This window comes from Neovison vison, chromosome 13 (assembly GCF_020171115.1).
Source record: "Neovison vison isolate M4711 chromosome 13, ASM_NN_V1, whole genome shotgun sequence".
Lineage (NCBI taxonomy): Eukaryota > Metazoa > Chordata > Mammalia > Carnivora > Mustelidae > Neogale > Neogale vison.
In genome coordinates this window covers 116,755,425-116,777,608 of record NC_058103.1, presented here as the reverse complement: position 1 = coordinate 116,777,608, position 22,184 = coordinate 116,755,425, and the positions used below count along the sequence as shown (strand labels likewise).

Genomic DNA, 22,184 nt, shown 5'->3' with positions numbered 1-22,184 from the left:
AATCAGCGAGAGAGGCTCGAGGCTGTCCCAGTGTCTCCTGCATTTGCTAGTACTTCCAAATAGCAAAGAGTTCCCCCTCTGCCTCAGAGGGCTGCACGGACAGGTGGGGTATGCATTGTTGCGGAAGAGGGCAGTTAGAGATCCCCCATGCTTTCCCGCCCTGCCCACTTCTTTTGGTTGCACCGACACTGAGCTGTAGCCACAGGATGTGCCTCATGGCAGAAAAAAGGGCTGAGCATTCTGGGGTCTTGCTGCCCTCTTGTCTTAGACAGTCACAGAAAGCACCCGAGAGACCTGCTTGTGTGAAGAGGTAGAGGTTTATTGAAATATAAACATTCGAGAACATGTAGGATAGAAAAAAACCACCACATATACAGACACTTGCTGCAAGAGGACATCTGAGGTATTTATCACTGCCTAGGCTACTCATGTGCTAGCACATTTTCCTGGCCAGAGTACAGAGAGACAGGGAGGGGAGGGGAGGGGCCGGAGCAGTCCTGGCCCACAGCCTGCCCTGAGGCCTTCCGGGAAAGCTTCTCTTGCCAGGGTCCCTGCTCCTGGGACACCTGCTGGCATCCCCACTCTTGGGCTTTCAAGCTGCCTGGGGAAGGGGAGAGGATCTAATGACCAGAAAACCTCAGTATGCTGTCCCTGCATCCTCTGGCTGGGAAGAGTCCATCCTTCGTGACCAAACCCCTGAGAAAGACAAACTGGCCAAATGCTGCGACACTTTCAGGTGGGCCCAGCGCCAGCCAACTGGGCTCCTTCATGGCACCAGATCCCAGAGGCCCTTCTCTGCCCACCAGAGTGGGCAAGGTGGGAAGGCTCCTGAGGCCAGAAGAGGGTCAGGCCCCAGCGGCAGGGCTGTGTGAGAGTGTGTGTGGGAAAGCGAGCGCGTGGAAGGCTGGGGAAGGGGCGAGAAGATGGCAGTCCAGCAGAGCTGCAGCTCACCAGGCTGAGGTAGCTGTTTTGTGCTCAAGCTTTTGATTTCCCTTTCCTTTTATAGGGCAGAATGCTAGTCATGCGAGGGCTCCTGCAGGCGGCGTGGCCTGTCACCACCAGAGCCTGATGACGTTACAGTGGGTGGTGTTCCAGGAGCTCTGCAGGGCCTACTCAATGAGAGGTGAGCCTTGCGTGGCAATAAGTCATCTTTCCAACACCGAAGCAGCCTGCTCCAGCCCAGGGTCCCAGAGGAGGACGGAGTTCTCCCCTCTTCTAAGAGCATCCCCTTATCCCCTGGGGCGGCTCAGCCTCTCTGGCCTGCCCCTACCCTGAGATGGGAATGCTGAGTGAAGGGCAACCATTCTGTCCCCATCCTGGGGAGCCAGGGAGGGGTGTGGGACAAGCCCTGCTCTAGCATGAAATGGGTCAGGGCCATCTCCTGAACTGTGTGGTCTCAGGACCCAACCTTCGAGAGCACAGGCCTCTTATTCCACCGCCTTCCCCACCACTGTGATCCCTGAGTCATCTCTCCTGCCTGCCTCCCGCCTCCTCACTGGGGTCTTAGCAAAGGGCTGGAGGGGCTGGGGTACCAAATGTTTGCTCGGCTTTGGGGGTAATCTGCTTTCATTTCTTTGGTGCTACAATAACAACAATAAAAATTAAAAACAAAAAAGTCAGCAAAACACATATAAAAAGGATTTCAGAGATGCAAATACTTCCTGAAGAACATCAACAATTACAAATCTGAGGTATTTCAATGAACCTGACGTCAGCAGGTCTGGGGATGCTGGGGCTGAGGTGAACCCATGAGAAGGGAGGGCCCGAGGGACAAGTGGGCTGTTCTTGGGAGAGCTGGCCAACAAGGGTGAGTGAAGGCGTGAGGTCTGGGAGGGCCAGAAAAGGGTCAGTGTGAAACGGGTGCCAGGGCCTGCCTGGGCAGCCCCCTGTGGCTCTGCTTCTCCCTCAGCAGGTAACCAGTAAGCCCTGGACCTTGAGGACTGCCTTTGTGTGCCCCTTCCTGGGACCACTAAAAGGGGAGTATAGGGCCCTGAGAACTGTCTCAAGACTTGAATTTGAGGGACCCACACCCCTGGAACCAAACATGGTAGGGAAGGCAGGTTAGGAGGGCCCCATCCCATGCTCGGGAGTGAAGGGCCACAAAGGCATGGTCTTCAGCTCTCACAGCCCCACATGGGAGTTAAAGATCGGAGGACTGAGCAAGGGAAGAGGCCAGTGACCCTGGGGTCATGACAGAGGGAAGGAGAAGGGCAATAAATTAAAGGGGAAGGGCTGTGCAGGGCCTCCAGCCCTGTGCCGGCTTACAGATTGTCGATACACCATGCCCCGGACGGGAGGTGGCCTGGGAACCAAGGAGGAAGGAAGCTGGATGCCGGCAGACCCCGCCCGGTTCTCCAGGACGATCCCTGATTGGACAACGCTGCCCTGTCCTGCCCCTGCAGCCTCTCCCTGTCCCCAGAGTACAGCAGGACCTGAACGAAGCCTGGACAGACGGACACGTCCAAACTCTAGTCTGGCCAAATGGTGTTTGACATGGGCTCCGTGAGATGAGGTAAATTCTGTGCATCAACCTCCTTTACTCTCGACAGGAGAGTGGGGCATGGGGAGCTGGGTCCTGCCCCTCAGAGGGACCAGCTGGTGGAGGGCTCGGCGCTGGGGGTGCCCCGGGACGAGGTAGGACTTGGTGAGCAGTGAGAGCTGCTGCTGCCGCTGGCGCTGCCACCCACGCTCTGGGGGGTGGGCCCCGCGATCAGGTGGACCACAGGCTTCTGGGCGAACAGCACACCTGCAGGGGCGGTGGGGGGTAGTGGGTGTGAGCAGCTGAGGAGACATGGGGCCTGTGCGCTCTGGCCCCGCAGGTGTGCGCCCCTCCGCACCCTGCGCCTCCGACCAAGTCCCGCATGCCTTCCACCTTCCCCCTTCAGGTGCTCCAGGACCGGCCAGGGGGCAGAGAGGTAAGTAAGCCATGCTTTTGAGGAGACGTCCCCAGTGCCGCGTGGGTGCAGTGGGATGGGGGATGGAAGGAACCAAGAGCAGGGCTCAGAAGGCAGGGCCCGGCTAGTCAGGAAAGGCTCCGGAGGAGGAGAGTGTGCCTGGGATGGCAGAAAGCATCAGAGGAAGGGCTGGCGTGCCAGGCAGAGCAGAGCCAGGCAGGGCTGTGGCGGGGAGGCTGCCTGGCAGCAGGGACTCATGAGCAGGAGGAGGGGTGCAGAAGGCGAGTGCCCGCTGGGGAGGCCACAGAGACAGGAGGCCTGTATGCCTCTTGGGGTAAGGGTCTCACCCTGCACCTTGGTGATGGGGACGCCCCTGAGGGTTTTTAGAAGAGGGACATGATGAGATCTGTGTTTTAAAATGCTCTCTGTAGGGCTGGGAGGAATTGGGGCCTGCCAGGAAGCTACTCCAACAGCGGGGAGAGGCCCAAACCAGGGCAGTGGGGTGCGAGGCAGCAAGAGGGGGCAGAGAGCAGAGTAGTAGGGTCCAAGCGGCTCTGGGGGCTTTCGGGGACAACTTCCTGGTTCCTGGCCAGTGCAACTTGCACACCCACTGACAAAGGGCACAGGTGGGAACAGGGGACCAGGGCTCAACAGGGGAACCTTCAGCTCTCTTCTGACTGCTCCCCGTTCTGAGAGAAGGAGGCATTTATTCCCTCCTTTCTCCTGAGAGAGGATGACAGCATTATTAGTTCCAGACACAGATCCCCTTCCCTGCTTTCTCCGTGGACCCACTCACAGCCTCCCAGACTCCTAGACCATCGAACACCACCAGATAGCAAAGGACACCTAGGTCTTGCCTGCTGGCTCACCTGGTCTCCTCGAGGGGGGCCCCCCATGTCAGGCAGAGGCCTTCCCCATCTGACTGGCCTTACTGTGTCTCTGCAGGCTGCCCTCCAGGAACTCTGGCTATTCCTGGGCTGCAGCGCCAAGGCCCAGCGCCAGTGGCCCAGCAGAGAGCCAGCCAGAGCACGAGGCCTGCAGTGCGGCCCCACGGGGGCCCTGTACCCAGCTCTCAGAAGAGGAGCATTCAAAGGACAGAGCACTTCCTGAGGAAATGCCCCAGGGTGATGGAAGGTGCAGCTTTAAGACCCTCCATGGGGCACGTCCCGGGCCCGCCATCTAACACGAGGCCAGCAGGACTGGGCTCCCCTGGCCCACCCATCAAGCTGCTCGTAGCAAGAGTCGGCAGGCTCGTGCCCAAACGCACACCTAAACCAAAGACATGGGGCTGGGGAAAGGGCTGGTTTCTAGCAACTGCAAAGACCTGGTGGAGGTGCTAAACCCACCAGCCAACAAACAAACCACTGCCCAACTAGACTGAGAGGGACAACTGGGAAGGACTGGGTGGGATCCTACACACAGGAGCTGCTTCAGCCACACTCAGATTCCTCCACCTGCCTGTCAGCCCTTGGTCTGTTGTGAACAAAGGGAACAACAGGCCGTGTTCAGGGAGAGCGGGCTTGAGCCAGTTGGAGGAGGGCGGTGCGTCACAGGACCCTGACAGCAGTGGCGGAGGTGGCTCAGGACATGATATTTAGGGAAAGGGGATGGAGTAGATTACAGAGCTTCACACTCAAGGACAGTTGCTATTAACAAGCCAGCCATTGGTCAAAAGGGTCAGACGGAGGGTTTCTATGGTTCTGTCAAAGCTGGTTGGGGGAGAACCTGTCATCCCATTAGCAACCCTCAGCTTCTCCAAGGCTGGAAAAACCATTTAACCCTTGAGACTACATAAAGAAAGCTAGCCCTAGGAAAGGGTTCAGACAGGAGCGTGACAAGCAGGGCCAGCCAGGGCCACCATGCCGTGGCCCCCCTGACAGCTCCGAGAGCCTTACCTGCATAGGTGGTGCCATCGATGTCCACAGACATGTTGATGCTCCCGATGCTGCCTGTGGCCAGGTTCAGTGCTGCAGCCGAGGCCTCCGATCTGTCTTCTGCTGGGGACAAGGGAGACAGCAGGCCGGGTCAGGCCTCCTAGCACTGCGGTGTCCTCTCCGAGGCCCTCCCGCTCTCCTGGACTGGCCACGCTGGCCGAGGCCTCCCACATCCAGAAAGCATCCTTACAACCTTCTCCTGAGGGTCAGATCTGGCAAGAGAACCCAGGCTTGCCAATGGCCTATCACTTGCTTTCTCTGTTCTCGGCTGAGCCACTTACTCCCCCACTCCTCTGGTGTCCAAGGGAAGGGATCGCAGGCAGTAAGGCACTGACCTAGCTCCCAGCTATACACTAACACCTTCAACGGGATTTGGTCACCCTAACTAAGCACCCACCACCCATCGGGCTGGGGAACCGGAGATGAGGAAGACCTAGTCACTACCTTGGAGAACCTGCCTTTCCTTCTCCTTCTCTCCTTAAGTGGGCTGGGTCCTCAAGGAGAGGGTCTGCCTACCCAGTGTGGGGCTGGCACCTATAACCCATTTCAACCTGACCATCTGTACAAAGCTGCAGGTGCTGGCACCCAGGGCCTCTGCCTGGCTCACCCCAGACTCTGCCCTTTCACCATGCAGCCAAGAATTCTTCCAGATGAGCTGTTTTTCATGTCTGGCTGCTGCAGGACCAGAGGCACCAGCCCTGAGAGGGGAGGGAACAGAGCGGAGCTGTTGCTGCCAGCGTCCTTCTGCTCCTCAGCTGGGGACAGGGGTCAGGGAGTGCCAGCAAATACGCACAGCTCCCTCCACACCTGACTTCTTCCCATCACGTGCTTGCTCAAGTTTGTTCTGCGATAGAGTCAAGGGCAAGAATAGCAAAGAAAATGTGCATGAGGTTGGGGGGAGAAAGGAGGAACAAGGGGCATGGAGTGTATGATTCTGGAGAGGAGAAGGCAGGGCACTTGAAAAATGAGGAGGGGAAGGGAAGGATGTCAACGATGCTGCCAAACTTGTATTTCCTCTTTCCCCATGGTTCGGAGGGTCACAGGCAACCTGGCCTGAGGCACTTGGCCTCCTTGTGGAGATGCTGCCTTCCGCCCACAGCCCAGATCTACATCCGGGGAGGCACTGCAGGGGAAGGCTAAGCCCTTTCATTTGGACAGATCAAAAGGCTAGTGAGGAAGAGAAGCACAGCAGCTGTCCCTGAGGGCCTCTGGCCCCTCCTCCTCCTAGAACTCCTTTTTTTGGCCGGAGAACAGGGTGCTGCCTGAGGCAATTTCTGGTCAGCTTGGTGAGCTGAGGTCCCAGTGGCCACAGAAGCCCCATGTGGCTTTCTGGCCCTAAGATGGTTCTGGGAGGTAAACGGGCCCCTCAGGGGAGCCCAGGTCAGCACCCAAAACGGGGGAGGCCCTGCCCAGGGCCCAGCGCTCACCCCTGCCGTTGATCCTGATCTTCATGGGCAACTGCCGTGCCATGGTAAACAGGCTGCGCTGGAAGGCCTGCTGCACCAGGCGCTGCTCCTCCTCTGACAGCCGGGGTGCCTTCTTCTCGGGGGGTTCCCCTGACTCCAGCCGCTCCCGCAGCTGCTCCAGCGTGGCCGTCCGGGTACCGGCCTGCTGGCCTGCCAAGCTCACGGGCACAGCCAGGCGATTTGGCACGGGCACTGTCGTCACCGGGACTCCATCACCTGGCAAAGGCACCAGATTCACGGATTCACAACCCTCTTCCCCACCTGACAGTGGGCTCTGCCACTCCCGCCCTGCCCACCCTCCTCCCCGCTGGGCCCTGCAGACCTTTCCTGAGAGTGGCTGCTGGGGATATCCGAGGGCTGCTGGCGTTGGCACCACTACTGGAGCCCAGCCCGAGGATGGGGAAGCGGATCTTGGGTGGGGAGAGAAGGGCAGGGGCCCCAGCAGTGGCAGCGGCGGCGGCGGCAGCAGGCGAGTAGCCAAGGAGGGAGGAGCTGTAGCTAGGCCGCCGGCCCTCCCTCCGGTTGCCGTCAATGGCTGCCTGGAGCTCGGCTGGGGAGCTCAAAGCTTTCTTCTCACACTCATAGGCATAGAGATACTTCATGTACCTGGAGGGAAGGAAGGAAGGGAGGAGAATAATCCAGAACGGTACCAGAGGCCACCCAGTTTAAGTTTATGGCTCTCTGTGGGACAGGCCTCTGGGACACAGGGTCACTTGGCAGAAGAGAAGGTCCAGGGTGGCCGGATGCCCTGTCCCAGGCCCTTCCAGCTGCTACTCAACACTGTACCAAAACTCTGCTCCAACTGGAGGAAACTGTTCTTTAAAAGAAAGAAAGGACATCTTCACTCCCGTTTTCTGTTTGTTTTGGCACCATTTTAGGTGCTGTTTAGACACGTTTTTGTAATGTCATCCTGGCTCCTAGATGCCCTCACCATTCTGAGTCAGCCAGGTCAGGTAGGAGCAATGTTTCCTGTCCTTCTTTGCATTTCGTAAGAAGCACTTCTCTATCCAAGAACCTTGAGAGAAGGAGCCCTTCTTTCTAGCGTACTGCCTCACTGATGCTCATTCCTTAGTCTCCAGAGAGCAGTGATTGGATTCCCCTCAGCCCTCACTCTCTGATGCTACTCTTGGTTCCCTTGCTCCTATGACCCCTATAATTAACTCAGATGATGATGAAAATAGGTCCAAATCCCAGGTCCTCTGTTGCTGGGCAGGCGGAGTGTCGGGTAGGAGGGGCTAGGCTTAGGGCGGAGGTGTCTGGTCAGAAACAATGTCCTGGAAAGAGTGGCTACAGGCCAGAAGCCCAGGGGGGAATCTCAGTTCTACCACTACTAGCCGGTATGACCTTGATCAAACCTTTTAAACTCTGAGACTCTGTTTCTGTTTCCTGAAAAATGAGATAACACCTATCTCACAGGGTTGATGGTGAGGTCTGAAAGAAACAGAATAGCAAAGTAGCCTAGGGAGACACTTGGGCAATGGTGGCTCTCATGATCACCCAGGTCTAGAAAGGGATTCATCTCAGAAAGCTCCTGGCTACGTTGAGAATTCCTCCCATCTTGCCCTCTGTACAGTGGAATTTCCTTCCTTCCTCTCCGCTAGGTTAAAACATCCCCTTTCTTCCAGATCAGCTTCCTCTCCCTAGGGCCCCAGCCACTCACTGGGTCCTCAGGGTAAAGGCGGCGCTGGTGATTGATGTGGGCAGGTTCAGGCCTTTGGTGATCTCCCGCCAGATCTTCTTGTTGATGATCTCCACCAGGCCCCCCTTCTCTGTCACCAGCTTATACAGCATATACAGGTCCAGGATCTGCTTGGCCATGATGGGGATTCGGTTGATGGGGGTCCCTGGGATTGTCCAAATAGAGAAAAAAAGTGTTGTGTCATCAAGCAGAGAAAGAAGACATATGCATGTGCCCAGCTTTTGCGGAGTTGGAAATATGGTCATGAATCTGCTTTAATCGGACTCAAATTCCCAAAGCTGGAAGCTATCAGACTAGCTGCCAGTTCTCCTTGGGATGAGCAGAAACACAGGTCCAACTCATAGGCTTTGTGAGCCTCTCTGGCTCTGTCTTCCCATCTGTAAATAAGAGGGCTGCACTAGATGGCTTCAAAGTTGAGTTGTTGTGGGGTTTTGCTTTGTTTTTTGTTTTTTTTGACTAGCAGGATGAGTCCAGATTCTTTCCTAATGATGTGGTAACTCACACTCCTCTGGGGCCTTCAGAAGATGCTGCTCTGCGCCGCCCCCCCCCCCACCCTCCACCGCCCCTGCCCGCCCCGCTACATGCACAGCTCTGGTGCCCTTTTAACAGTGTATACAGTGTAACAGTGTTCTCATTTGCATACCGCCTGCTTCCTCCTCTCCTGCAGCAGGACAGAGAAATGTTTTCTCTCCCTTGTCTCCACTGAGTCAAAGGAGCTGCTGGACACCATGTCTCCAGGGGATGAAAAGCCACTGAACGACTCTCTCCCCACTAACCGCTCCATCCCTCCCTGGCCTCTGAAAGAGGGAGGGTCAGAGTGGCTTCCGCCACTGGCCCCGAAGGGAAGTGAGAGGAGCCGGGGACTTGATTAGGAAGCCTGGCACCAGGCAGGAAGGCCCACTAATGAGCACCAGGGGACGGCAGGGAGGGCGGGCCCGGGGCCCTTTCACAGGCTGCTGGGATGCTCGGCAGGAGGCGTGATGGATGACTGTCATTTGGCAGCCTCAGGATTAATGATCCAGAGGTCAGAGGGGAGAATTCCACAGGGAAGGGTCACCGGCCGGGGCAGGTTTGAGACTTGTTGCCTTTTGATGACAAACTCCTTGTACTGCACACAGGCTGCTCCTCTTGGCCTCGGCCCCCTCCCACCGCCCTGGTTTTGCTGAGGCCTCGCTGACTAACTCGTGGCCGGTAAGCCAGCTTGATTTTCGAGAAATGCTGTTTGTCTCAGCTCCTCCTGCTTCTTTCCCATCATGGAATGGTATTTTCTTCCCAGCCCTGAAATGCGGGCTTATTACAGCTCTTTCACAGGGTAATTCACGTGAGGGAACAGAGCAAAGGGTCCCAAGAAGAGCAAGCAGCAGGAACACAGCGGGGTGGAGGGCCTGTGTGGCAGCACCTGACCTCTTTTCTAAGTGTGAGGAGGGAGCAGGAGGTCCTCCAGAACTCTGTCTTGGTCAGCTGGTCCTCGGAGGCTCAAACACAAAGGGGTCACAGTGTTAGGCCCAAAGGTTCACAGGTAAACTAGGAGATACTGTGGGTACATGGCCAGGACATACAGCTTGTGTTGGTTAACTTCTCTTCCCTCTGCTGCTCTGGACGATAAAACGAATTCCTGACATAAACACGAGAGCCTGGTGTGGCAGAGCTGGTCTCCTGGCAGGACAGGGCTAAGGTCTGCCTCCTGTGGGAGGCCCGTCTGCCCGAGCACACTCACGGCCCAGGCCAGGTCACATCCTCATGGCACCACCTGGAGACTCTGGAAGACCACTCTCAAGGTCCCCTCCCATTTCCAGAAACTTCTAGGACATCTTCAGGGTGACCTGTTCACTTCCAAGTCAGAATGTTCACCCTGAGCCCACCGTTATCCCCAAAGCCAGCCCCTCCTTTCCGCCCATGGCGGCCTCTTACCCACGTACTCTACGTGCGCACCGCAGCCACCACGACACTCACTCTCCTGCTCCACACCCACAGACCCTGACGCCTACCCGGTCTCATCACATGGGGTCCCACACACCCCTTGAATGACTGCCTTTGAAGTGTTTCAAGCATCCTGACAACGCGCGCTCTCACTCTCTAGCTCGGTCTCCTCACGACCCTTCCCAAACCAGGCTCATTTCTACCCCACTCTCTGCTTCGTGCTCTCCCTCATCAGGCCTCACGTGACCTGCCTCTGCTCAAATTCTCTCCACACGGGCCTTCAGGAAGAATCTTCTAACTACCCCAGTTTGGAGGGATTTCTTCTTCTCAGAATTCCTACTACAAGCCCTACAAGCTCATCAGGTGATTAGTCTCTGTCTCACGTACGTTCGCCAGGCATTCCAGGAGGACTGCAACCTCTGTGAAGGCAGACAGAGATTGCTTCTCCTTCACCACTCCTTAAGTATTAGAGTGTTTAATAGATTAAACTGCCGTGCACATGGAAATAAAAGGTGTTTTTCAAAATCAAAACAACCAGCTATGGGTTACCCAATGGGGACCCTCAGTCGCACGTCTGTTGTGCTGGCAGTGTGCCCACCAGACCCGTCCCCAGCATCACGTGTCTGAGGCTGACAGCCCTGAGCAGAAGTCCCCTTCTCCTCTCAGGTTCCAGCAGGTTCATTAGGGTCACGACCCTTAGTAAAGAGCCTGGGGGTACAAAAGTCCAGCGTGCGTAAACTCTTTGTGGCCACGTCCCACGCAAAGTGGACCAGCAACAGCAGAATGGATGGAGAGCCGGGGGTCCTTGAGAAGGTAAAGAATCTACGACAGCACTCAGTGGGGTGGAAGAGAAGAGGAAGCAGGGGTTAAAGAGCGGAATGCGGCCGGGTCTGTGCCAGACCCGGATGGGCGCGGCTGCGTGTGTAAGCACCAGGCAGGGGCTTGCCCAGCCGACTGCTTTCTCCAGAACAATCACCTTGGAGAACCAGCTACACTGCGGTTTTGGAGATCCATTTGCAAATGGCCTTCTGGGTTGGCGCTATTTTCATTAGAATCTCCAATGGTGGTAAACCTTCAAACATAAAGGGTGTATTTTATGTTTAGAAATGGTCATTCATGGAAGGAAGTCAGGAGAACAGGAAGTGACCGGGCTGTTTATACGGATTTTATTTGAAGATGAGTTGTGAGAGGTTCTCAGGTGTGGCTCACACTGCCTCTGGAGGCAAGTCCCTAGAGAGGAATTATACATTTACTCTGAGTAATCACTGGACTGTCTAGTTATCTGAGGTGGCTTCTCTGAAAGATAATAATGTTTTAGCTGTAGAAATTTCATGAAAAAAAAAAAAAAAGATATGCCCCTTTTTATAGTTGTAGAATGTGACTGCATGAGGCTGAGAACTGCTTCGGGAAGGGGAAACAGGCAGGTAGGGGGGCTGAGAAGACAAGGAAGGTTTCGGAAAGTGGCATTTGAAGTCAAAGCTATAAATCTAACCAACAGTGACTTCTTCCCAGCCCCTCTGGGGAGAAAGCACAGGTCTGGGGTACATGGCACCAGGTGGTGGCCCCCACAGTCCTGCTCTGTGGTCCACCCAGGCACCCTGGTTCAGAGATCAGTGGATAAGGAGACTGGGCGTGTTCTTCCCAGAACCTGGCCCTCTGCAGAACTTCTAAAAATAGCTCCCAGGGCAGGAGGCCCCCAGGGGGCTGTCAGAAACAAAGTCGAGACTGTTCTGAGTGCTAACTCGGGATGATGGTATGGTTTTTTCACATTACCCAGAAAATCCAGATACAAAACTTGCCCTGGCTTCAATTCTGACAACCAAGAAAGAGGCTGGATCCTCAGGCCAGTCTGTCTACAGTCTGCTCTGTGCCTAACGGACCTGGCACCCATCTCCTTTGTCCCAAGGAGACTCAGCTATGAAAGGGGTGGGGGCAGGCAGAGGAGGACTTTTAAAAGCTGAGTTTACCTTCTGAACAAGAAAGGGAACCAATATATCATACAGGGGATTAGGGATGAGGGATCGACACATTCAGCTCTCAGTTTCCCCATCTGTGAAATGAGGAATTTGGACTAGATGACTTTCAGTCCCATGAGTCTATGAATAAAAACTTAAAACAAAAACTGATAGTCGTGATTATTACTGAAGGGAGGGGGACTTGGTTTTAGGAGCTTGCCTGAATTATGGAATAATGTTGCCAAGTGATCTTGAAATGGACAGTTTAGGAACTTATCCTAGGAAGGCCGCTGTGTGGCCACAGTGGGCCTCTTTCCCCAACCCTGAGGGAAGAAGGGTGTCTCTGGCCTGCTCTCTGGGCTCGACTACATCTTCCTCTAAGGAGGCTCTTCATCTGAGAGGTGACAGTTTTCTGTCCCCAATAAATGCAAAAGCCACCTGTGAAGAACCAGGAAGGAGGCAAGCAGCCACTGCAGAGCATGCTCTGTGGGTCACTGGTGTTGGTGCAGCGGGAGGCTGAGTCTCTGCCCCCCATTGCGCCTGGGGAGCAGGGCGGTGTGTGAGCACCTGATGGGGGCCGCCTGCGTACTGTCAGTCACTGCTATCAAAGCGGGAGCTAAAATCGAGGGTAATTAATCATGCTCCTTCTGACAGGAATCCAGGGCCTTATCTGTACCCCAAGAAATGCCACTGGTCTCTAGTTCCCTCCTCAATAAAAGAGACTGACAGTTCCAACAAAGAGCGCCCTTATCAGATTTCAGCCAGGGAGCCTGAGGCAGCCCGAGGGACAGTGTAGAAAAGGCTTTTATGAGGGCCAGGGACCCTCATAGCGAGGGTGTGGGGCTCCTGGGACTTTAACCCTTGGGTGGTGGGAATGCAGCAGGGTATTGGCACTTGCAAGGCCAAAGCTGTCATCAGAAGTTTCCAGCCAGATGAAGCCAAACAAAAAAAAATCCTGCTCCCTGGCACTTTGCTCTCCTTCCTGCCACTCAGACTGCGGAGACAGAGCTAGGGCAGGGGTGAAGGCAGACGGAGGAGATGGCCTCCTTGGGCAATGGAGGCAAAGATGGGAGATGGCAGGAGTGTGGGAGGGTGACTTCCTCCCCACCGCAGAGAATAGGCCCATTCCAATGAGACCAGACGCAACTGGGGGCACGGACCCCAGACAGAGTCACACAGCTGCCTTCCTGCCCACTGATCAGGGGTGAGGGCCCAGGACCCAACACATGGCCCTGCCAACGACCCTCACTGCTTTTTCTTGGCTTTAAAAAAGATCATTAATCATTTCCACTGCCTGTCAAGAGAGCTGGGCAGCTGAGTGGAGAGCCTGGAAGAGTTAAGACCCATGTGAAGCAGGGAATGTGCACAGACAGACAGGCTTCCTGTCCATTCCTCTGCATATTAATTCTTGCCCTGCTCTGGTCTTGCTGCCTAGGAACAGGCAGAGAAATGAGTGGTAATTTTCCTCCTGTTTATGTAGAAAATACCTCACACTAGGAAACTGGGCAGCCGCGTCAGGCAGTGTGCAGTGCAGTGGAGTGTAGTCGACTGCTCCACGAGCAGAGCAGAGGCAAGAGGCCCAGTACCCCAGTTTGCGCTGACAGGTGTCTTGAAGCCTTCTGCCTCTGATTTCCCACAGAGCAGGTCTGACAGATACCTGCTACAGCACACGAAGCTGAAGGTCACAGCTCGCTGGCTTCTGCGCACACCCCTATAACCATATCCACTCCTCAGATCAAAATACTCCAGGTCTCCAGTGCTGCAGGAAATTCTCATGCCCCCTCCAAATCAAAATGCATCTCCCATCTCTTCCCTCCTAGACGACAGCCCTTTTCCTGACCTGTATCACCGCAGGTGATTTTTTTCAACTTTGTGTACTTGTAACCATGGCGGATCTCCTCTCTTGTGTCTGGCTTCTTTTATTCAACATTAGGTCTATGAGAGCAGCAGTTCATTCCTCTTTATTGCGTGCACAATTCCCTACAGGACTGTGCCACCGTCTGTCCATCCACTGCTGAGGGACACTGGGGTTCTTTCCAGTTTGGGCTCTAACAAACAGTACTGCTCTGAAGACTCCTGAGACGTCTTTCAGTGAACGCAGCATTCATTTCTGTTGCGTATACGCCCAGCAGTGGAGTCGCTGGGTATCAGGGTCGGCCTGTGTTTAGCTGTAGTAAATCCTTCCAAGTACATTTCCAAAGTGCTCGTGCCCATTTATACTCCTAGCAGCCATGCGTGGGAGCACTGGCTGTACCACAACCTGAGAGGTTCCATTTCAACTCCTCATTCTTCATGATACTCTAGCTCAGACTAACTGCTTTAGGTGAAGGTCAATGTTAAACACTGTGTTCTCCTATGGCTAGTAATCAAATGAAGATTAGGGCTGTGTTGTCTCCGTGCTTATAAACTCTGTTCAGGGGGCGCCTGGGTGGCTCTGTGGGTTGGGCCGCTGCCTTCAGCTCAGGTCATGGTCTCAGGGTCCTGGGATCAGGTCCCGCATCGGACTCTCTGCTCAGCAGGGAGCCTGCTTCCCTTCCTCTCTCTCTGCCTGCCTCTCTGCCTGCTTGTGATCTCTCTCTGTCAAAATAAATAAATAAAATCTTAAAAAAAAAAAAAAAGAAACATAGTTTCAGCAGAGAAATAAATGATGTAAAAAAAGCAGAAGTTTAAAACAAAAAAAACAAAACTCTGTTCAGGGGCGCCTGGGTGGCTCAGTGGGTTAAAGCCTCTGCCTTTGACTCAGGTCATGATTCCAGGGTCTTGGGATTGAGCCCTGCATTGGGCTATCTACTCAGTGGGAGCCTGCCCCCCCGCCCCCCCCACCTACTTGTGATCTCTGTCAATTAAATAAAATCTTAAATCTTAAGATCTTAAGTCTTAAAACAAACAAACAAACAAAAACCAACCCTGTACAGAGAAGTTGGCCAAGGAGTTAGGAGGAGGTGAACCACTGGGGTTTTTTTCTGCTTTGACTGCTGCTGATCAACAGACCTGGCTAGTGTCTCCAGGAGCGGTGGCAAAAGGTTGATGGGGAAAAGCACAACAACTCAAGGGCCTAGGAGAGTGTGCTAGGAAAGCTACAACAACCCAGCAGGCCTAGGGAGTAGATGGCTGTCCTCCATTGTCAAACCACAGCACTAGCTTCACCACAAGTGTAAGTGTAACCAAAGCCTTGCTTTACACTTTTTGTGCACCAACCCTGAGGTACTAAATATTAGTTCACCTGGAACAAAGAAGGCAAAACTATCAACTCCGTTTTACCAAGCGCTGAAAGTATCAAAGTATCAATAAAAGAGTGTGGGGTGTGGGGGGGTGGAGGAGGAGGGCACCTGGGTGGCTCAGGTCATGATCTCGGGGTCCTGGGATTGAGCCCCATGCTGGTCTCCCCTTCCTCTCCCTCTGCCCCTCTCCCCAGCTCATGCTCTCTTTCTCTCTCAAATATATAAAATCTTAAAAAAAAAAAAAAAGATTTGAAGCCAAAGGGGCTAAATTTAATGACAAAATTGGGCTCTTCAAATTAATCATGTCTTCCAAAAACTAGGATCCCTTCCTGTTATCATGGATAACTGAACAGATATAGAGTATTAAATGACTATTACAAGTGGAAAAAAGAAAAAAGTATAATAAAAAAACTAATAGTAGTTGAACACCTGGGGAGAGAAAAAGACCTGGCCTCAGACAAAGGCTAACTGTGAGACAAAGATTTGCATTTTAGACTTTCATTTGGGGATAAAGTTCGAAAATGAAGCCCCAAAGCCTATTTCATCTGACAAAGCCAACATATTTTAGTCTATCAGGAAGAGTGTTCATGGCACAGACCATTTACTTCAAGATACAAAGAATATATGAGAAACTGCCTCCACCAAAAGGCAAAGCAATATATGTCATGGACGTTTCCTTGCCTGAGATGGATAGATAAGCACACAACAGAAGGAAAAACACTCAAATTGCACTTTGGGGCAGACCAAACCCTTTTCCCACAGTAAATTCTTTGTATATACACATCAAGAACAGATCCAACAATCCATTTGGGAAAACCAAGGTCAGTTTGCAGCCTTGAAAAGAACTAGTGGGGGAAGGAGGGCAGCTCTCTGGGTGAGGTCTTGACAAGTCTTGTCCTCTGTGTCACTAGGCAGTTCATTCACTGGTGTGTCCAGCTGGGGCAGGGAGAAGGTGCTCTGGGTGCACGCACGACGTGTCAGAGCTTCCGCCGCTTATGCCCCTGCCCCCACCCCATCCTGCCTGACAGATGGCAGCCTCTGCGCCACTGTGAACAGTCACATCTGCCCTTCCCTGAGAGCTAGGCCTCACCCTGAGATGAAGACTCCTCTTCCATGAAGAGTTCTACATCTGTGTTAATCGGCCAGATGCTGGCAGACTCTACTGGACACCCCACTGTGGAGGCAGACCAGCATTCTCCGCAGGGCTCAGAAGCCTGAAGGAGAGACAAGGCTACCCACTGTCCAAACAGGAAGTGACGGAGCTGCTGGCACTAGGGGACCAGTTTCTCAAGGGCAGAAGAGGGAAAGAGCACTGGCCCAGGGCTTAGGGGACAAATGCTAAATTGGCTCTGTGGCCTTAGTCTAGTCCCTTAACCTGGTGAACTTTGCTCTCTCTACCCCTTTAGAGCTGGAGCTGTGGGGAGGAGATTGGAAAATGGGTTGAAAGGGATCTCTAAAGTACACGGGATATTAAAAATAACAGCGAAATCAATTTCTTTCTGTTTCATCGCCTAGGGAACAAGAAAACAAGCTTTTCTTCCTCACTGATGAAGAATGGAATTGTTTATAAGCCTCTGCTTATCAGACTTCCAAATTAGTCCGCCTCTGGACTACCTAGATTGCCCCCTGGAGAATCTACCACGGAATGATATCTCAGAAACCATCCACAGTCAATTTAATTAGCCAGAGAATTTTATTTACAATTAGTTTGGCTTTATTTTTGGCAAAGAAACGTGTGTGTATTTTCCATACACACATGTGTGCATGTGCACACACAGCTAAAGGGAAGCCAGAAGGGGCATCAGAACTCTGAAATCTCACCAATCTTTCCAGAGCAACAGGCGGTGGGGAGGGGGCGAAGCAAAACCAACTAGTTGAGTTCAGTGTAGCTTGACAAGGAAAGGGGAGAAGCACTTGGTCTTGGGGGTCCTTGGTATGGTTTATACGTAACTATTTGGATAGAACTGCTAGAGGGGCTTCTCTTCTCTTTTTGATCACTGAGTGTGGCTCATTATCTGTTGGAAGCTCAAAAGACAGTCATGAATGTAATACAGAACTTGGAAGAAATTTCCAGATTAATTCTAATTGAATGCTCTCATTTTACATATAAGGAAACTGTGGTCCCCAGAAGCAGGATTTGCTCCAGATCATGGAGATTTGGGTGGGGGGATGTGAACCCAGCTTTGTACCCAGTCCACAGCACTTTCCCTGGCTATCTGCCTCCCCAAGGGGCGTGCCTGGGCCTCTTCTCAGGCTCCTTCTAGGGCAGCTTGCTCTGCCAGTGGGGCGGCGGTCATCAGGGTGGGAGTCACCCTGGTCTGGCCCAGAAACCAAGGTGCCTGGAGCCGAAAGGCCCATCTGTTGCAGTCAATTCACTCAAACACGTTAACAAGCAAAGGAGACCCTGCACAAAGCAGCAGTTACGGCCTGGCCCTCTCCCACTGGACAGCCATTTTATCACCTGCAGCTGCGGCCGCTGGGGCAGCCTGCCGACCACTGCCTCCGAGCCCCGTTGCCTTCCTCTACAGTGCAGCCTGCAGTGTCAAAGCTGCCCAACCCCACTCCTGGCCCAGGCAGGAGTCACCAGGCCTCTGAAACTCAGGCTGTTTTCAGTGGCTCCTGTGAAATCTACGTTTCTCCTTCCCATTGGCGGTGGAGGAGTCGTCGCTGGCCTGCTACCGGCATCTCTGAGGCTTTTCCTCGGACCCAACTAATGACATCTGGCTCCTGAGTGCCGCAGACACTCTGATTCAGGGGTGAAGAATCAATCACCCATGTCCAGGGGCCCTCGAGCTCACCACTGTGTGAAGACCAAAGACAGCAAACTTCCCAGGAGTACAACTTTGATCTGCTCACAGCCTTCTCAAGCGCCTCCTCTAGGCTAGACCATTAGATGCGGGTTTCCAGGGAAGAGATCCCCTCCGGTTTAAAGGAACGGAACCCCCCCTCCAGCCCTGCCTCGGTGCCTCTCTCTCCCCTCTCTACTGCATGTGTGCATGCGCACACACACAGTTTGCCACAGCATGCTTCCAGAAGGCCCAGCATTGGCAACACTTGCCGTATTCTATGGGCACAGACTAGTGCTAACTTCTTGGCCAAACATGGCTCTCCACAGTGGGGTGCCAGCTGACTCAGGCCACAGACAATGGTTCTGCCAGCTGGGCCTGGGCCACGGGCAACCATGCTTCTGCCACCGCCTGGGTGGGTCCCCCACTCCTGGTACCTCTTATTGGAAGTGCACTTCCTCTCAGAGGCCTCCCCTGTGCTGCAGCCCAGGACAGGGTCCCCGCACCCACTCCTCTGGGACTCAGCCATGGGAGGGGCGCTGGTGATACTGCTCGGCACAGGCCCCCGCTGCCCTCGGGTCCTGCTACTGGGGTGGAGGGAAGATGATTTCCAGAAAGAATTCCTCTCCAAAATAAATTTTAGACCTTCATCCTCTTTCCCATCCTTCCATAGTAGTGGTTCTTAATGGGGGGTGGGGGATGGGCGTGACTTTGTCCTCCAGGGGACGTTTACTCTATCTAGAGATATTCTGGGTTATCACGACTGGGAGGTGTCCCTACAACAAAGGACTGTCCAGTCCCCAAAGTAAATATGCTGAGGCTGAGAAAACTCGTATTCGGATAACTAACAAATAGCAAAACGGACTCCTCTGTTCCTATGGGTGATGCCAGCAAACAGTGAAATACCTAGCTTATGTGCTGAGGACAGAACAAGACCTGTCACGGTGATCAAAGGGAGTCCCTTTGGGGTCACTCAGAAATACACTCAACAGCAGTCTGGCAGTGCCCGGCCGCCGCGGAGTGGTCGGCTTGTCCGCACACGCTGCTTTTTGGTGCTGACTTCCAGTTATAGGGTGGCTATCTAAAGAGGGCCAGCTCCAGGCCTGCTGAGTAAGGAAAGCCTACAGGACTGTTCAGACGGCCAACACCTCTTGAGCACCTCCCAGTCTGGTGCTGTGCTAGCACTGCGGGCGCAAAGAACTAACCGACTGGCTGTCCTCAAGGAGCGCCTAGTCTAGTGAGGACACAGAGTAGTAAATAAATCATTTCTGAGATTCACTCTTGGCTAGGCTGATCTAACTTCCATTTTCCTTTCAAAAAAAAATCCTTCTGGGAAGGGAGATGAACAATAAAGTAGAGAATGAAGCAGTGGAGCCACAATGCTGATTAAAATCTATATTGCTATGGCAGCCCCTCCGAGACGAGATCAGCTCCTGGGTTTGCACCAGCTGGGCTTGAGGAGCTTGTAAATAATTAAAAGGTAATTGGAAGGGAGACCAAAGTATTAAGTGGATTTTTCGCTTTCAGGGCAACCAGGGAGTTTCACTGCTGCCGGTCACATTATCTTTCAGGATTATATTCTTGTTTTTTACTGACACACGCAGCTCCAGATAGCAGTTGGGGGAGTAAACTAATTAGGCTGCTTAGACTGCTCTGAGAGGCCTGGCGATGGGAGGACACGGAGACACAAAACTTTCAGTCATCCTTGTTACAAACCAGCTGTCATGGGCACACTGCTAGGACAGCAGTGAGGATTTAGAATGTAAAGGAAGAGGAAGGAGCGGGAGAGAAAGGAGTTCACACAGAGTAATACCTGCTGGGGGCTGCCTTTAGAGCTCAGCCTAAGAGGAAGAGGAGGATTTCAGTCCCAGATCCCAATAAAGGAGCTGACACAGAAGCCAAGGAAAGCAGGGTCCCAGGCAAGAGGCTGGTGGGAACAGCTCTCTCTTGTGTCCTAAGGGTGATGAGGGTGGAGCTATGCAGGTTGCTGCGGACCTTCTCCTAGAGAGGCTGGGTTTCTGGCCATGCTTCCTGAGGGCTGACCTGGCCGGTGAACCCACCGCTATGACAGGATATAAAGCCAGGAAGTTGAGTCACTGGGGCTCAAGACTCAGCCAGGGTCCAACGTGGAGATGGCTGGGGAACGGGGTGGGGGGGTGGAAGTGAGAAAGAGAGATGGACAGAGAAGTGGGAAGGTGCATTATAAAGCAGATGCCCACATAACCTACAAACTGCAGGAATGCCCCAACCGAGCCAGTGGGTGCAAAAACCAAAGAGCCAATGGGTAAGAAAAAGAGAGTTAGCCTTCCCTTTTCATGGATCATCTCAGACCCTCTCACCAAATCCTGAGGGACCTCTAGCCTTTTCTTGGCCTTTCTCAGTCTCTGTGAGACTAGGTACACCAACATGAAACCCCACATACTAGTTTAAAGTGATGTCTAAGGTTGCTAGAAGGCTAAGGAAAAAGTACCTTTGAATTTGAAATTATCTCCTAGAGACCAGTTAATCAGAAGAGAGCATCACAAATAAGGCAGGACAAAATTTGGATGGATTCATTCTGCCAGGGCCCTCTCTGCCCATTTTGATATCATGGTCTGCCAATTCCTCTGCTAAGGTCAGAATCGATAATCAGGAAATGCTTCTTGTTCTCCTGGGCTAAGTAAGACGCTGGCACTCTGCACGGAGGATGGCTAACAGTAACTTGCACACAGTAGGCACTCAATTAATACTCACGGAGTTGAAAAACTGAGTAGACTGCACACTCACCCCTCTTCTGCATAAAGACGAAGAGGTCATCCAGGAACTCTTTCCTTTCCGGATCACCGTCCAGTTCATACAGCTGCAATCCCGGTCCCCCCAGAAAAAAAACACAGTGAAAAATTCCAACTAATGCAGGAAGTCTCACACCAGAGATACACAACCTTCTCTCTGTATGACAACAGATGTGACTCACAGGCCACTCCTGTCCTTACTCCTTGGGGATCAGATACAACAACCCGCTGCAGAACTGCCCCTTTTGTTATCACAAAGGAAACATTACAGACCTTGGCAAAATCTCGAGAGATCTCTCTTCCCCGGCCTCCATCAGCATCATCACTCCAGGCCAAACCACCATTCTGAAGGGGAACAAAGCACAGAGTTCAGAAGGGAATAGGACAGAGTGGCAGAGGGAGGGGCAATCATTCAGGGCAAAGACGAAGACCTTCAGCAACTGTGCTATCCTGGGCTTAGACCATAGAAGACTGCTCGGCTGACTGCCTCTGCCACTCCTATGGGACAGCTTCTTCTTTTGCTTTTAATTACATTACAAAATAAGAGGGAGTCAGGTGGAAGAATCACATCCATTTGTTGGAGGAGGGTGGGTATTACTTATCCTCGATAATCCTAGAAGACAAGGACACCGAGGCCCAACTTTTGGAGAACCTGCTCATCCCTAGCTGATCTTCCAGAAACCATCACTCTGAGCTGTACTTCTTTAGGTTCTATACAGTACATGCATTTGTATGACTTTTATGGTGTGCTTAGATACTAAACGGTATGTTATAATGACACCTAGCCCAGCTTCCGTTATGACACTCTAAATGGAGGGCAAAGTGTCCCGGGAGCAGGACACAGGTCCTGAAGTTCTGGTCTCTTGGCCAAGCCTCCCCACTAGAAGCTGTAAGTCTAGAGAGAGGATGGTCCTCAGAGACTGACATTCTTTCCAAGGTACAGAGACTGTGCCACTGGGGTGAAATGCATTTCCATAAGAGAAATAATGAAAACCTAATGCTAATTTAATTGATTAGGTTAAACCAACACCACTCAGCCAAATAGGAGCAAATGGCAAATATGCCTTTGTTTATGTTCTTGGAACCTGCTTCCTGCCTTTATTCAGTTGCGTAACTCTTACTCCTCGGATTAGGTAACATCTTCTGGGGGAAGCCTTCCCCTCACTCCAGGTGTGCTAAGCACTCTGGAAGCAATCTCTGTATATTCTGAGTTTAGAACTTAACATATTTTGGAATTACCCATCATCCTCACCACATTGTAAGCTCAAGAACAAAAGTGTCTCATCCATGCTTGTAACCCCAGCATAGAGCACACCACCTGGCACTTAATAGGCCCCAGTAAATGCTTGATGAACTATAACATTGCTAAAAGGCAGTAACTGGCTATTTGTATCAATTAAGCACCTCTTCTAAAAATACACACATCAGGAGCGCCCCGGTGGCTCAGTGGGTTAAAGCCTCTGCCTTTGGCTCAGGTCATGGTCCCAGGGTCCTGGGATCGAGCCCCGCATAGGGCTCTCTGCTCAGCAGGGAGCCTG

The 22,184-nt window shown here is 53.0% G+C and overlaps 1 protein-coding gene across 1 annotated transcript in view; it reads right to left on the bottom strand.

The window, feature by feature from the left end:
* Positions 1-298: 298 nt before the first annotated feature.
* Positions 299-22,184, bottom strand: part of ARID3B (AT-rich interaction domain 3B) — a 55,538-nt gene continuing 33,652 nt past the window's right edge. Inside the window, exons 3-9 of the mRNA XM_044232157.1 lie at positions 20,920-20,991; positions 20,642-20,714; positions 7,955-8,138; positions 6,617-6,900; positions 6,256-6,510; positions 4,790-4,888; positions 299-2,746 (exon numbers count right to left, since the gene is read on the bottom strand). Coding sequence (XP_044088092.1) covers positions 2,583-2,746; positions 4,790-4,888; positions 6,256-6,510; positions 6,617-6,900; positions 7,955-8,138; positions 20,642-20,714; positions 20,920-20,991 — 1,131 coding nt within the window. The 3' untranslated portion in view covers positions 299-2,582. The remainder of the gene's footprint in view (positions 2,747-4,789; positions 4,889-6,255; positions 6,511-6,616; positions 6,901-7,954; positions 8,139-20,641; positions 20,715-20,919; positions 20,992-22,184) is intronic.